Genomic DNA, 13,147 nt, shown 5'->3' with positions numbered 1-13,147 from the left:
ACTCCTCGGAAGGAAGGTTGGGCAATCCTACTTCCGTAGTGATACTGCCTCGGAAACCCAAGGAGGGGTTGCTATGAGTCGGGGCCAACTCGACGGCACATAACAACATAGCAGTTGTGCCCCTTTGCCCCATGTTTGGTTGTCATACCTCAGGGGCAGTCAGATGCTGCCAGTACCTTGTGGGTGGAGGCCAGTGATGCTTGTAAGCATCCTCCACTACACAGGACTGCCCCTACGCCTCCCCCCACCACAGCAAGGAGTTATGTGGCCCAAAATGGCAAAGGTGCTGAGGCTGAGAAACCCTTTCATCGATTAGTTGAAATACTAGTCCCTCTGGTATACTTGGAGTACAGTTTCCTTTACAAAAGTTCAGTGGGTCTACCAGTAAGCCTTTGTTCCCTATAAGCAATCAGAGGACATGAAGGGCAGTGTGTGACCACAGACTCAAGGAGAGCATGCTTTAGTTGGCAAGCCCAGGGTACGTGTGTGTCTGTCGGGAATGATTCGGGAATTCCTCTTGTGTAAAGAGAGACGAAGGGCACATGTACTCCTGGCTGGTGGGCTTTGGGAAGAGGAGTGATAGTTTCCCATCTGACCTGTGAGGTGGTGGGGAAGCCTTCCAGACTGGTGACATCTGAAGGCTCCTTTGTCGCCTCCCACCCACAGGACTGCACCATCTGTATGGAGCGCCTCACGGCCCCCTCAGGCTACAAGGGCCCGCAGCCGACGGTCAAGCCTGACCTGGTGGGAAAGCTGTCCAGATGCGGCCACATCTACCACATCTACTGCCTGGTCGCCATGTACAACAATGGGAACAAGGTTAGTGCCAGCCTCCGGGGTGGCTGCCACTGCCCACGATGGGCCCTGGAAGGGGGAGAATGTGAGGGCCCTGACTGGGTCACTTGAGGACACTGAGAGACATACATGCCAGGGTACCAGGAGTGATGACCTTCACTGTCCCAGGTGGTCTGAGGGGCATGGACTTCTGGCCATGAATGTTCTGAGAGGAGTAGGCCATTCATTGTCTTGACCCATTGCTGGGTGCAGTGGGCCCCATGGGCACATATCCAGTGCCAGCCCCGTGGTGAGCACCAATTCATACCAGTGGAGACATTTTCCAATCACCCTTCCTTCTCTAGGGCTTCCTGGTATTTATTGATTTTCAATTGTGATTCTTTTTCTTCGAATAATTTCAAAATGCCCCTGATTGACCCTCCAGAGGCATCATAGTCTATTGCCAATGCTTTCCCGGGAATCCTGCCCTGGAGTCTGGCTGCTGGCGGAGTGGGCAGGCTGTGTGATGCTTGTCTTGTTCATTAACTGACAGTAGGTCGCCCCAACCCCATTAGAGCCTGGAGTTCTCCTGTCTCAGTTCCCTGGTGCTGCTGTGACAGAAATACCACTGGTAGGTGGCCTTAGAGCAAGAATTTATTTTCTCCCAGTGCTGGAGGCTGAAAGTCCAAATCAGGCTCTCAGCTGTGTCACTTCCACTGTAAGCCACTCTTTTAATTTCTGGTGTCTGTAGGCAGTCCTTGGTAGCGATCTCCACGTGCCCCTGACCTCCCTGGTGTGTATCTTGTCTATTCCGATCTTTTACTAACTCAGAAGTGATTAGGTTTAGGATCCACCCCGCTCTGGTTTGAACTTAACTGACTGAGGGACTGGGTTGCATTAGATTGCATTATGGAAGGTGACTGCCATATTTTCACATATGACATGCTCACAGAAATAATATGTACTCACAAATAGCGCACATAGGAAGCTAACACACAAGGGGGTTGTGCAGTTTGCCAAAAAGTGTGTGATCGGTGCATCATTTGTGTAAAAATATGTATTATTTTACTTTGCAGTAGATTACATTTTAGAAGGTGGTCTGCTGTACTCAACCACAACCGATTGAATCAAATGTAACTACTGTGTGAAGCAACTCGACTGGGGCCAAAGCACTGGGAAGCAAAGCCTAGCCCAGCTGACACATAACATTAGTCGTCAAATCTCCGTAGGTGATCATTCTCTCCTTACAGTGTCTGAGCTTTTCGACACTGTTGACTGCATCCGTGCGCTTTCCCGTGTTTGGAACACCCGTCACATCTCCATTTCCATGAGTTCAGTCAGATCCTACTCGCTTCTCCAGGTTCAGCTTGGAGGCCATGAGTCGGGGATTTCCCTGACATCTCCCCATCGCAAACCCGTCTGAGAACCATCTGGATTTCCAAGACTGCTCTCTTCTCCCCTTACAAAGAGGGAAGGTGGAGCGGCTCTGATCCTGGCTCGTTAGCTGAATGACCTTGGGAAGTTTTATCATCCTCTCTGCCATCTTCTTTTTCACCAGAAAGATGGAGACAAAACAATACCTGCTTCGTAGGGTATTACTGTTATTTTGCAAACCGATTTCTCCTTTGCGTTATGGCTATAAGTGTTCCCTTCGTCTTTAGCCTATTTGATTGATGTTTCCAAAGCGTGGACTGTGGGATCTTTTTCAGCATCTCAGAGAGCCTTGCACATAGTGGTTCTCAATAACCTTTGGACAGTGCAGATCTGGATCCCACGCTCCCCATCCTGACCCTACACTAGAAGGGACCATTGGGACTTTAAGAGGTTGTTTGGGTTTAGGGGCAGGGTTCTTAGCAGGCTATTTGCAGTTTGAAGACTGTGTTCCCGAATAATCTTGTAACTCTGCATTTACTCCCGTGGTGCTTTGGAAGTGTTGTCCTAGACAATACTTTCCCTTGTTCTCGTATGCGCTCATGCTTTGGAGGACGTGTTTTTATTTACACAGAAGAAGAGGGGAAGAGGGTTCAAAGAGAGAAGAGTGATTCACCCAAGATCAAGAGGGGGTTCAGCCCGAGCAGGGGTGCCACCTCCAATGCTGTGTTCCCATTCTTGGATTACAAAGAGTAACCTTCTCTGTTGCCCAGAGTCCTAGCCCTTTATTTAAATGTAGAGCTTGGATTTGAATGTCTCCGCCTGGCTCAGCAGAGGACTCAGGTCTCCCCCTAAAGAGATGTGGACGTCAGTTCGATCCTGGCTCTGCCAGACACTCTCTACACTCGTTGTTCCCTCCCTTCCGCATCTTCCCTCTCCTCAACCCCTTTCTTCCTAGGAGCCTGGGAGGAGGCTCTCCAGGAAAGACCGCCCCGGGCCTTTCTGTGGCAGCACAACTCCTGCCATCACTGCCCCCAGAACCTCCCCACTAACTGCCAGTGGGTGCAGCACAAAGCTTGTGGGATGTGGACAGACCCACAGACCAGCAGCAAGTCAGATACAAAGGGTTGTAATACTGTGTTCTTACCTCCTCTGGTTATTTAGGCAGACCTTGCCTACCTCCTTCTAAGCCAATTTATAGCTACTCTTTAAGGACCTCTTCTTAAAGTTGTCTCATTTACTCTTGGCTGTTCAGTGGGTTCTGGCTCAGAGCGTTCACAGGACAGACTAAAGCTGCCCCATAGGGTGTCCTAGGCTGTAATCTTCACAGGAGCAGATCTCCAAGTCTTTTCTCCCAAGAAGGGGTTGGTGGGTTTGAACTGCCAACCTTTTGGTCAGGAACTGAGTGCTTAACCATTGCATAACAAGGGTCCTTTCTCCAGCTCACAGTACCCAGTTTCTTTTCAGCAGCTCTGGTTTCCAAACTTAGACTGGCCACAGAAGGTCAGGAAAATACAACAGTTATGTCCCATGCTCACCACTCCCCATGGATTCTCTCATGGAATCCTCCCAGCAACCAAGTGGGATAGATCCTATTATTTTCTTTGTTTGACAACCAAGGAAATTGAAGACTCACCTGTTGTTGTCAGGTGTCGTCAAGTCAGTTCTGACTCAGTGACCCTTTGTACCACAGAATGAAACACTGCCCGGTCCCACACTATCCTCAGTCTTTGGGGTGCTTGAGCCCATCGTCACCGGCCATTGTGTCAATGCATCTCGTTGAGGGCCTTCCCCTTTTTCGCTGACCCTCCACTTTACCAAGCATGCTATCCTTCTCCAGGGAATGGTCCCTACTGACAACATGAGCAAAGTGGTGAGACGAAGTCTGGCCGTTCTCACTTCCCACAAGCATTCCAGCTGTGCTTCATCCAGGACAATTCCTTCATTCTTCTAGCAGTCCACGGTGCAGCCAGCATTCTTCACCAGCCCCACAATTCAAATGCATCACTTCTGCAGGCTTCCTTATTCATTGTCCAGCTTTCACATGCGTATGAGGCTACTGCAAATACCATGCCTTGGGGCAGGCGCACACCTTAGTCTTCAAAGTGACATCTTTGCTCTTTAACAGCAGATTTGCCCGGTGCAATATGTCATTTGACTTTTTACTGCTGCTTCCATGGGTGATGATTGTGAATCTAAATAAAATGAAATCCTTGACAACTTCTTTTATCTGTGTATCATGATGTTGCTTATTGGTCCAGTTGTGAGGATTTTTTGTTTTCTTTATGTTGATATGTAATCCATATGGAAGGCTGTAGTCTTTGATCTTCCTCAGTAAGTGCTTCAAGTCCTATTCACTTTCAGCAGGCCAGGTTATGTCCTCTGCATATCGCATGTTGTTAATGAGTCTTCCTCTAGTCCTGATGCCACGATCTTATTCATGTAGTCCAGCTTCTCAGATTATTTGCTCAACATACAGATTCAGTAACTATGTTGAAAGGGTACATACCCAATGCACACCCCTCCTAATTTTAAACCATCCCCTTGGTTTGTTAGAATGACTGCCTCTTGTTCTGTATACAAGTTCCCCATGAGCACAGTTTAGTATTGTGGAATTCCCATTCTTTGCAATGTTAGCTATAATTTGTTATCCACACAGTCTGAAGCTCAGAGAGGTTAATTAATTTGTCCAAGGTAACACAGCAGGTAGGTAGTGGAGCTGGGAATCAAATTCAAGCAGTTTGACATCAGAGTTCATACTTTTACCCGCTAAGATCTGCAGCCTCCCAGTTCTGATTCGGTGGGATTGTTGTGGGTCCCAGGCATCTTTATTTTTAACAAGCTTCCAGGTTGATTCTGGGGAGTCATTGCTTCTGGAGTGCTTACCACCTGTCCCACTCATTTGTTACTTGGTGGTTAAATAATGGTTCTCTGTGTATTCCCCCTGCCCTCTCTCTCTTTATTTTATTTTATTTTATTGTGATTTGGGTGAAAGTTTACAGAGCAAATTCACTTTCCTTACAGCAGCTCACATACACTTTGTCTCATGACATTGACTACAATTTCCCACAGTGTAACAGCTCCCCTCCCACTTCCTCCCCATAGTTCCCTCTTCCCTGTGGCCTTCCCTCCATGCACTCCTGCCCCCTGAGCTGTCTCCCTGTGCATACACAGCCCATCTATTTTCCTATGATTGATCTCTCCAAGGAGTGTGTCTACCTAATGTAAATGTTCAGCTCATATGCCTGCCTTTTGTTTGGCTGGAAGCCACAGGAGTGAGTTCAATTCCATACCTGAAGGGCAGCTAGGGCCATAATCTCAGGGGTTCCACCAGGCTCTATCAGACCAACAAACCTTTTTTTTTTTTTTTATGGTTTTGACCCCTGCCATCTCTTGCATCCCCCTTAGCGTGGTCCAATGGGCTGTGTTTGGAATTTAACTCGTGTTACTTTGAGAAAGCAGAAGGAGGCCAAACAATGTGACAGGAAACTAAGGTCTGGTACCCTTTTGGGTCCATCCTGGGCCTGTGGCCCTTTATTCTGGGAGTCTTTTGGGGTTGGGAGGTCACTCCCCAAAGCTGTTTCCCCATCTCCTTCTGGCCTTGTCTCCTCAGGATGGGAGTTTGCAGTGTCCAACCTGTAAGACCATTTACGGGGTGAAGACAGGCACGCAGCCTCCAGGGAAGATGGAGTACCACCTCATCCCCCACTCACTGCCGGGCCACCCGGACTGTAAAACCATCCGTATCATCTACAGTATCCCCCCCGGCATTCAGGTGAGCCCGCCGCAGCCCTCGGCCTTGGTGGTTTTAATTTGAAACGTTGGCTTGTGACATCAGATCGTCACATACTGTGGAAAGTCTCCTCCCCACTTTTGCCCTCCGTCGTCCCAGTCTGCCCCCCACCTCACCACCATTGCTCTTTCTTTATGTGTCCTTCCAGTTCCCTTGGTGCATCTACAACATAAAGATTGCATCCACTTCTCCCACTTTTACACAAAGGACAACATAGGAGACACATTGTTCCATACTCAGCATTTTTCAGTTAGCAGCATACTCTGCCGATCTCTCCAGTGTCGGTGTAGGGGGCTTCCTCATTCTTCCTTATGTTCTTAAATCCATTCCACACATGCACCGTGTTTTATGGCCAGCGGTCTCCATTGGACACAAACTCCTCTCCAAGGTTTTACCAGTACGCATTCTCACTAACTAGCTGCTGACTCATGGTGACCACCTGTCTGTCAGAGTAGAACTGCCCTGTAGGAGTTTCAAAGGCTGTGATCTTTCGGAAGAAGATTGCCAAGCCTTTCTTCTGAGGTAGCTCAGGGTGGATTTGAACTGCCCAGCTTTCAGTAAGTAGCCAAGTGCTTAACCGTTCACACCACCCAGAGACTCCTTCAATGCCTGCATTTGATGAGCAGATGGATTGTCTCCCATCTTTTGTTACAACAAAAAATGCCATATGAATCACCTTGTATAGATGTGAGTATATCTGTGGAATAGTTTTCTGCAAGCAGAATTCCTTGGTAAATGGTATGTGCATTTGTGCTGTGAAAGATACTCCTTGAGTTTTGTGGACATTTATTTCCTGTGGTAGTTGTTGGAAAAACCATCCCAAGGAACGAATTTGAACAACATTCCTGACAGTCAATGCAAACGTGGCCTCCCCTTCACCATCAGTCATTCCTAACTGTCTGACTTCTAGGGTGCTTACTGGATTCATTTCTTTAATCCATATTCATTGGGTCTCCCTCCCTTCCTTCTTTCCTTCTTCCCTTCTGTCTTTCACTTAGCAAACATGTGAGCGTGGATTATGGTCCAGGCACACTTCAGGTGCTGGAGAGTCAGTGGTGAGCCCCACAGATGAAGCCCTTGCCCCGTGGGGTCCCTATTCTACTGGGAGGAGGAAGAAAAGAAACAAGTAAACCGGGCAATGCCAAGTAGTGATAAATGCTGTGGAGGAAATAAAACAAGGAGGTGTGATGGCCTGTAAAAGAACTGAGTAGAACATGGTTCTTCCTCCAGGGACTTACCAGTCAGCCAAGGAGAACTACATGCACATCCTTAAGGAAGGTCCATGACTGTTGGTAGTTGCTGGCTCATCACCATGCACTCGTGATGACCCATGTATGACAGAACGAGATTTTGCCTGCCCTCACACCATCTTCATGACTCTTGTCCTGTCTGAGCCCGTCTCTTGTGACCCGAAGGGTTTTCATGAGCTAATGTTTGGAATTAGATTGCCAGGCCCTTCTCTGGAGTCTCTCCCAGTCTGGAAGCTCTGTTGAAACCTGCCCACCAAGCATGACCCTGCTGGTAGTTGAAATACAGGTGGCATCGCTTCCAGCCTCCCAGCAACGTGCAAGCCACCACAGTCTGATGGACTCACAGACAGCTGGTGGGATCACAGAGCACAGTCTAATGTGGATATCAATAAAGGGCTTCGGTGTGGGGCCCGGGCATCTGTGTCTCTTCTAAACAAGCTCCCCAGGCAGTTGTGGTGGTTGTGGCTTTGGACATTGCTGCTCCAGAGGCTGTCTTGGTACTTGGAAGTTAAATGGTGACTCCCAGTGTGCCTGTGTGGACACAGTGGAAGGCACAAGGTCTTCAGAGTCTGATGGACATGGAATGCGATTCTAGGTTGATTCCTTATCAATCATTGGCCTTTCTGAGCTTGGTTTCTTCATTTGTATATAGCCAGGGAGCCTAACATGCAGAGGTATTGTATGTGCTTAGTAGGGTATCTGGTCCAGTACCAAGGTGTACAATACCTGGCTGCCATCATTATTTGAATGTCATACTTGTCATTGTACAAAGGAAGGCTTATGTCTGTCTGAGAGGGTCAGAGGAGACTTTGCTGTGTAGAGGACTGCCTAGTTGATCTTTGAAAGGCATGAAGAAATGGAGAGGAGTTGTCATTGAAGGACGCAGCAGAGTTGTAGAGGAAAGTGGGGACATTGAAGGGCAAGAAGAAAGTCTAATGTAGGGCTGTTGTGGTGGTTAGTTACCACTGAGTTAGCCTTGACTTACAGTGACTGGCACCACCTTAGGATTGTGCTGTGTTTGAGTTCATTATCTCGGGCACTGCTGACCCATCTCAGTGAGAGTCTCTCTCACCCTCCACTCTCCCAACCATGGTGTCCTTTTCTAGTGGTTGGTCTTTCCAGATGACTTGCACAAAGTCAAAGAGCCAAAGTTTCACCATCCTTGCCTAAAAGAAGCATTCTGGTTGTAATTCTTCTAAGACTGATTTGTTTATTCTCTTGGCATCCATGGTATATTCCTCAACACCACAGCTCAAATATAGTTGGGGTCTACGACTTGAAAAAGGTGTGGAGAAAAGGATAGGAAGGAGATATAGAAGCTGAGACATGAAGAAAGGTTGCAGCCAGGTGGTGGAGGGCCTTGAACGTTAGGGCAGGGGATGTGGACTTTGCTTGTTAGGCTCTGGGGAGTCTCAAAGGGTTGTTGGGTATGTGATTAGGCTCATGGAGAATGTGGGATTAAGATTATCCTTTAGGAAAGGCCAGTTTGGCACCACAGTACAGGATGATCAGAGGAAAGAAGATCAGTGAGGAGACCACGGCCAAGTCCAGGCTCAAGTAATAGGACCTGAGCAATGGAAGGGCCAGAGGCAAGGGAGCGAGAGGGTTAGTTGGATGTTGGGTCAGGTTAGATATCTGGAGTGAGTCTAGGACAGCCAGTGGGGTCAACAGGAGCTTGAATGAAAATAAGGGAGTCAGGAGGAAGAGACAGTACCATTGGTGGGAAGTGTATCTTTCAACAGTGGTGCAAACTGAAGAGGGTGGGGGTGTGTGTGTTTTCCTGGGTGGCCCAAATAATTAAGTGTTCGACTTCTAACCAAAAGGTTCACAGTTGGAACTCACCCAGAGGTGCCTTGGAAGAAAGGCTTGGGGATAGACTTCAGAAGGTCCCAGCCGCCGACAGTCCTGTGGAGTGCAGTTCCACTCTGAAACACATGGGTCTTCATTAGGGGAAGCAACTCGAGGGCAATTAGTTAGGTTTGGGTTTTAGACCAGACTAGAGGCAGAGATCAGGGCAGCCAGTTCCCAGAGGCTGTGTTTGCAGCCTCCAGGGTTAAGTAGTTGCTCCTCCAGGAAACCCCAAGTTCACATCAAGGGGATGCAACTCTTGGCCTTCGGCACAGCCACTCTGTAAAACCCCCTGAGGGTCTGTGGCAGGATGCTCAGAGCCGCATGCCTCGAGGCCCCAAGGACCAAGGCTCCAAGGACAAGGGCTCTTGTGATGAGTCCAGACCTGTATCCTCTGCCCTCGCTGCTGAGAGTGAGTCCCTGGGGAGAAAGTGTAGCTGAGCCAAGGCTGAGTCGTGACTGCCCTGCTCGGAGAAAGTCACGGGCTCACACAGCCCTGCTGGGGCAGGGCCTAACCCCAATGGAGTTAACCACAAAATCAGCCAGCCCCAGGCTGAGAGGAACAGGAGGGCCCTGGTTGGACTTGGCCTTTCAGGCTGGGCCCCTGGCTTAGAAACAGCTGGGGCCTTGGGAACCTTGTGCGTTTTGTGCCAGTTCCATCTGACGATGAAACTCAGGACTGCTGCCCCTTCCAGCTCCCAGTGACCTTTGCTTCTCTGAGGCCCTTACCATGCCATTCAATCTGCCAAATCATAGGCGATCTTGGACCATATTTCTGAGTTTTGGGGTTGTTTTTTTTTTTTTTTTTTAACAAAAATCATAGAATTTTTCATCATTTTGTGCCCATTGCCCATCCTAAGAGAAAATGAAAAATCTGTGCTCTCTTGCAGTTCTGTCATTCATTCATTCATGTACTCACTCATTCATTTAATCAGCCAGGGTGTGTTTCTCGATCATCCGTGTGAGTGGATGCTGCCAGGAGCTACATACTCTACTGGTTTTATCTCAAGGTGGTTTGTCAGCAGGGTTCTACATCCCTCAGGAGGCCATGTGTTCAGCAGTTGTAGGCAAACATTTGTGTGCGTAAACGTATATGCATTGTTACCGGGGGACATCCTTTGCTTTTCTTGAGCTTCTCAAAGGACTTGTGAAGTCATCCTGGGCCTTCCCTCAGAAGCATGGTTGTGGCTCAGTTCAGCTTCAGTCTCTGTGCCACCCAGTGGCCTGACACTGCTTGCTTCAGACAGGCATTAACTGATGATAGTTGACATGTTTTGGGAAGAGTTTTACCCATGAATATCTCAATCCATATTGCTAAGCAGGAAAATGAGCAAAAACCAATGACAAAAGAGAGTCCACAGGAATTGTTCAGTAAAGTCTATCTGTGTAGCTCACAGCGCAGAGGGAGCTTTTTTATTCCAGGTGGCTTAGAGGTGAACAGTTGGGAGTAAGCTTGGGCTTAAATGTCATGGAAGTCAATTAACCTGCCTGGGCTACCATTTTCTTCTTTGAAAAAAACAGCAAAGCCAAGATAAATGATGGTGATGCTGAAGAACATGTACTGAGCTCCCACTGCACCAGCGCCATGCTCTCTTAGCAGCATAATCACCCCACGAGGCATGTGTTCCACACCATCCCCACTTAACAGGTGGGAAACCAAAGGTCCAAGAGAGGGTCGCAGCTGACACAGTTGCGAGGTGGCAGCTCTGGGCCCAAACCCAGGTCTGGGGACCCTGAAGCACGTATGCTAAGTCACTACACACACTGCTTTTTGGACCTGTTCTTGGTCTAGACTCTCTGGTCATCATGGGCTGAAGTAGCTTCAGCCTGCCTCTCAAGGCGCTCTGGTGCAGTGGTTAAGGCATTTGGCTGCTAATCCAAAGGTCGGTGGTTCAAACACACCACTCGCCCCACTGGAGAAAGATGAGGCAGTCAGCTTCTGTAAAGATTTACAGCCTTGGAAATCCTATGGGGCAGTTCTAGTGTGTCCTATAGGGTCTCTCGAGTTGGAATTGATTTGACTGCAATGGGTTTGGGGTGCACCTCACTCATCAGAAACAGTATGAAAAATGCCCTTTGCTTTTCTTTCTGCTTCCAGGGACCAGAACACCCGAACCCTGGGAAGAGTTTCAGTGCCCGTGGCTTCCCACGACACTGTTACCTTCCAGACAGCGAGAAAGGAAGAAAAGTAAGACGAGGCTCCTGGGTGGGGCTGGGGAATTTGTTTCTCTCTTACGGCCCCGTTTTGCTTCTTACCTACTAAGCGCTGGCCAAAGAGAATAGGGTCTCCTGTAACTCTAGCTGCACATGGTAACAAGGTCAGATGGAGTCAACTGTGGGTGAGGGCAGAATTTTGGGGAGGGGGAGGGGGATTTTAAGGAGGCCAGGTGGCCCAGTGATTAACCACTCAGCTGCTAACCAAAAGGCTGGGGGTTTTAACTCGCCAGTGACTCTGTGGGAGAGAAGACCTAGTGATCTGCTCCCCTAAAGATTATAGCCTAGAAAACTCTGTAGGGCAGTTCTGCTGTGCCCTGTGGAGTTGCTGTGTGTTGCAGTCGACTCAATGGCATACAACAAACGAAACGAGGCACTGTGGCTTTTTCCTCTCCAGGCTAGCACTGTCACTGACTGCTGTCTCAGAGTCCTTTGTCCAGAGCCTGGCTTTCTGGAGCCTCGCTATTACTTCTGAAAAATCACCCCTTGAAAACCCTTTGGAGAGCAGTTGTACTGTGACATGCTCGGGGTTGCCGTGAGTCGGAACCTAACGTATATGGAGTAGTGGGCACCAGGCACCGATTTGAAAATGCTCTTCATGTGATGCCTCATAAAATGCTCACGACCTTTAGAGGCAGGTTGTTCAATCACCATGTTGTAAAGAGGGAAATCTAAAGCTCAGAAAGGTGACATGACTTGTCCAAGGGGACACAGTTAGTTGGTGAGAGACCCAAGGCTCACCCTGTGGGTCTCTGACTCCAAGTCCAGGGCTCTTTCTTTTCCACTGTGCTGCATAGCAATCATGATGCAGGAAGGGATGGGAGCCTTGGGAAGACTAGCATCTGAGGGGGAGCTTGGGTGACATTGCAAGTCCATCTGAGGTCTCCTGCCTTGGCTCTCCTAGGTTCTGAAGCTGCTGCTGGTGGCCTGGGACCGCCGCCTCATCTTTGCCATTGGTACCTCCAGCACCACGGGCGAGTCAGACACAGTCATCTGGAACGAGGTCCACCACAAGACAGAGTTTGGCTCTAATCTCACTGGCCATGGCTACCCAGATGCAAATTACCTGGATAATGTCTTGTCAGAACTGGCTGCCCAGGGCATCTCTGAAGACAGTGCTGCCCAGGAGAAGGACTGAGGCTGGAGGGACGTTGGGGTGGGATGGATCTCTGGGGGCCACAGGGCAGGAAGTGGAGTGAGTCAAGGTAGAAGTTGGTGCCATGCCCTCCGACTCCCTCATCGCCCCCCCTCCTGTCCTGTCTCCATCCCTCCTGTCCCTCCCAGCCACAGAGGGGAGCCAGACTGAATAAGGCGACATCATTCATAAACCTCATCCAACACAAGGGGACGTGGGATGAGGACCATCCGCGATCTGTTCCCATGGAGTTTTCGGTGCTGGGTAGGCAAGAACCCCCCTCACCCCCAAGTCAGGGGCTTGGTCAGCACACTTGGGTTATGGGTGGTGCGTGGGCACTCCGTACCCTGGCCTTGTGAAGCCTGAGGTTCACGGCCTCTGCTGGCTTCTTGCTGCTCCGCTCTGCTTCAAGAGCGGAGTTTCCGCTTCTCTCTCCTCCCCTGGAGGCAGGGAGCTCTTACTGTGCAAGGTTGGGAGGGGGGGCAGAGGGAGGAACCGCCAGACTGCTGTGACATCAGAAATCGGATGCCTCAGAGTATGGCGAGGAAGCACTTCTTGCCAGGAGGGTCTGGGAGGCCAAGGTCTCAAGGAGCACATTTTGCTCTCCTCCTAGTCCTTGGCTTTGCTGGCCCCTCCCCTCCTCCTCACACCTTTGACCTGTCCAAAGAGGAGTCTGGGCCTGTTACTTGGATGGACGGACTCTGGGATTCCTCTTGGGGGCGGCATCCTACGATGCCAATTTCAGCCCCTCTCTGATCAGAC

The 13,147-nt window shown here is 49.4% G+C and overlaps 1 protein-coding gene across 1 annotated transcript in view; it reads left to right on the top strand.

Moving 5' to 3' along the window:
• The window catches only part of DTX4 (deltex E3 ubiquitin ligase 4), a 39,331-nt gene extending 26,943 nt beyond the window's left edge, over positions 1 to 12,388 (top strand). The window contains exons 6-9 of the mRNA XM_007953841.2: positions 667 to 819; positions 5,759 to 5,920; positions 11,135 to 11,224; positions 12,155 to 12,388. Coding sequence (XP_007952032.1) covers positions 667 to 819; positions 5,759 to 5,920; positions 11,135 to 11,224; positions 12,155 to 12,388 — 639 coding nt within the window. The remainder of the gene's footprint in view (positions 1 to 666; positions 820 to 5,758; positions 5,921 to 11,134; positions 11,225 to 12,154) is intronic.
• Positions 12,389 to 13,147: the final 759 nt, after the last annotated feature.

Source organism: Orycteropus afer, unplaced genomic scaffold (genome assembly GCF_000298275.1).
Source record: "Orycteropus afer afer isolate SDZICR_OR568_19922 unplaced genomic scaffold, OryAfe1.0 scaffold00419, whole genome shotgun sequence".
NCBI lineage: Eukaryota > Metazoa > Chordata > Mammalia > Tubulidentata > Orycteropodidae > Orycteropus > Orycteropus afer.
This window is presented reverse-complemented; position numbering and strand designations above follow the sequence as displayed.